Source organism: Babylonia areolata, chromosome 16 (genome assembly GCF_041734735.1).
Source record: "Babylonia areolata isolate BAREFJ2019XMU chromosome 16, ASM4173473v1, whole genome shotgun sequence".
Lineage (NCBI taxonomy): Eukaryota > Metazoa > Mollusca > Gastropoda > Neogastropoda > Buccinidae > Babylonia > Babylonia areolata.
Window position 1 is genome coordinate 19,046,296 of NC_134891.1, and position 2,500 is coordinate 19,048,795.

Here is a 2,500-nt window from a genome sequence, read left to right on the forward strand (position 1 = left end):
CCGTCACCCTGGCCGTCGGCGCTGCGAACGGCGAGGAAGGAGGGAGGGGTCCTGAAGAAGGCCCTGTGCCTGTCCATCCCCATCGCCACCTCCCTCAACGCCTCCACCTCCTTCCACACCGCGCTGCCCTCGGCGTACACGGGCATGATGGGATAGCGCGTGCGGAGCACGCCTAGACCTTTGATCTTGGGCAGGAAGATGCGCACGCCCGACGCCACCACCGACCTCACGCGACCCTCGGGGTCAAGGACGCCCACCACGCCCTGGACCGTGTCGGCGGGGTCGGAGTGCACCTCCTGTGCGGACTGGAAGAAGGTGACGGGCGTGTGGTAGAAGTGGCGGCTGTTGGTTCCGTTGAAGGCGCCCTCTACACTGCGCGTGCCGGTCCTGCCCTTGGCGGTGACGGATCTGCCCAGGGGGGAGCGGTCGTGGCCCTTGTAGTGCAGGCGGTAGGGGTTCCAGGCGTGCAGCGGCGTCAGGAAGACGATCTCCAGCGGGATGGCGAACGACACTCTCTTCCTCCTCCCCTCACACCCTGCCCGTCCCTTCCTGGGGGTGTGGGGGGAGGGGGAGGGGGAGGAGGGTGGGGGGCAGGGAGGGAACTCCATGGCAGCTACACGGGGCTGAGTGGTCTCCGCCACGAACAGGTTGCGGTCGGCGAAACCCATATGCGCTACCTTCTCGCCCATGGCGCCCGCCTTGTGCAGTCTGTACCAGCGGTGGTAGTGGGCGGTGTTGAGCGGCCGCGTGTTGTGAGCGTTCAGTTTCACGCCGCCCTCCGTCCGGTCAATCAGATGGCCCCCGTAGTTGTTCTTGCCTGCAACGTGCGGAACGAGCACACGTGCACACCAAGTGCGCGTGCGCGCGCGCACACACACACACACACACACACACACACACACACACACACACAGCACACAGACACACACGCAGACACAGAGACACACACACGCACACATACACGCACGCACACACACACACACAGAGATCAGCACACACGCACACACACAACACAGACACACAGACACCCACACCCACACACACACACACAGACAAAGACACACACACACACACACACACACACACACACACACACACACACACACACACGCCATCACAGACACACACAGAGGCACACACTTACAGTGAAAAGACGTTAAACTAAAGAACGAACACACACACACACACACACACACACACACACACACACACACACACACACACACACACACACTCACGCACACACACATACACACTCAAACAGCCACACACATACACAGAGACACACACACACACACACATACACACAAGCTTGAATTTCCGACCCTTTTGCGGGGGCACGGAGGATTTCAGAAAACAACATATTACTCAAGTAGGTTTCTTTTAACGTGGCATCAATTGACGTAAAATAATTTTCAAAGATATTTTTTCGACTGTATGAAAGTATCATTTACAACACTGCAAGTCTTAATGAGAGCCCGTTTGCTTGCAGAAAATATATACAACAGAATAGAAAAACATACCTTCGACATGAATATTTTATCAGGGAATAATCTTTTGGACACATAATAATCATTATGAATGTCATCACCGATAGTATTCATGTAATATTTTTTGACAAATACGGTTTTCCTCTTGGAATCCCATTTACCCACCTTGTTTCAATTGTTAAACAATGATTATTACATTTAGATTTGATTTAGGAAAATACGTCTGTGGTCGGTGGGCAAATGACCAACACACACACACACACACACACACACACACACACACACACACACACACTCCCTCCACACACACACACACACACACACACACACACACACACACACACACACAATATATATATACAAACTAGATTGGGAAAATTTGTTTATGAATGCTGCTGCAATTTACTGCATTAACTGATTGATTAATTGTGTGTTTTTTCATTCGTTCATTCATTTACCATTGCACTTGGGTCTTATAAACCTTACGGTTTCATGACAATAAAATCTATTCTATTCTATTCTACTCTATTCACTTGACACACACACACACACACACACACACACACACACCACACACACACACACACACACACCCTTCCCACAGCCAAGTGCAACGGGGTCTGTGGCAGTGATCTCACCCGGAATCTCCTTCATGATCTTGTCCAGAAGGCTCCATTTGTGTAGCCTTTCCCCGGGGAACGGGCTCAGCGAAAAGCGGGCCGCACGTGACATGACGTGATCCCGCCACCGATGCTTGCTGGCCAGGCGATTGGCCAGATCCTCCACAGGTCGGAGGTCACGCACTCTGACCTCCTGTCGGATGGGGTGACACAGGATCCGGTAGTTCCACTGAGCTATCGTGGCCCCGGCTTCGCTGACGGTCAGCACCATGGAAGGGAGGTAAGCCAGGTTCTCGTGCAGGTTTTTGTCTCCCGTGTAGGCGGTAAAACGGATCTTGTCCTGTGGATTTGATGAGAAACCCTCACTACAGGTCAGGCGAGGAATAATGA

General features: G+C 52.9%; 1 protein-coding gene across 1 annotated transcript in view; it reads right to left on the bottom strand.

Moving 5' to 3' along the window:
- LOC143290898 (uncharacterized) overlaps positions 1 to 2,500 on the bottom strand; it is a 31,436-nt gene that overhangs the window by 1,343 nt on the left and 27,593 nt on the right. The window contains exons 5-6 of the mRNA XM_076600453.1: positions 2,129 to 2,450; positions 1 to 817 (exon numbers count right to left, since the gene is read on the bottom strand). The exon at positions 1 to 817 is cut by the window's left edge and continues 1,343 nt beyond it. Of these exons, the coding sequence (XP_076456568.1) occupies positions 1 to 817; positions 2,129 to 2,450 (1,139 nt within the window). The remainder of the gene's footprint in view (positions 818 to 2,128; positions 2,451 to 2,500) is intronic.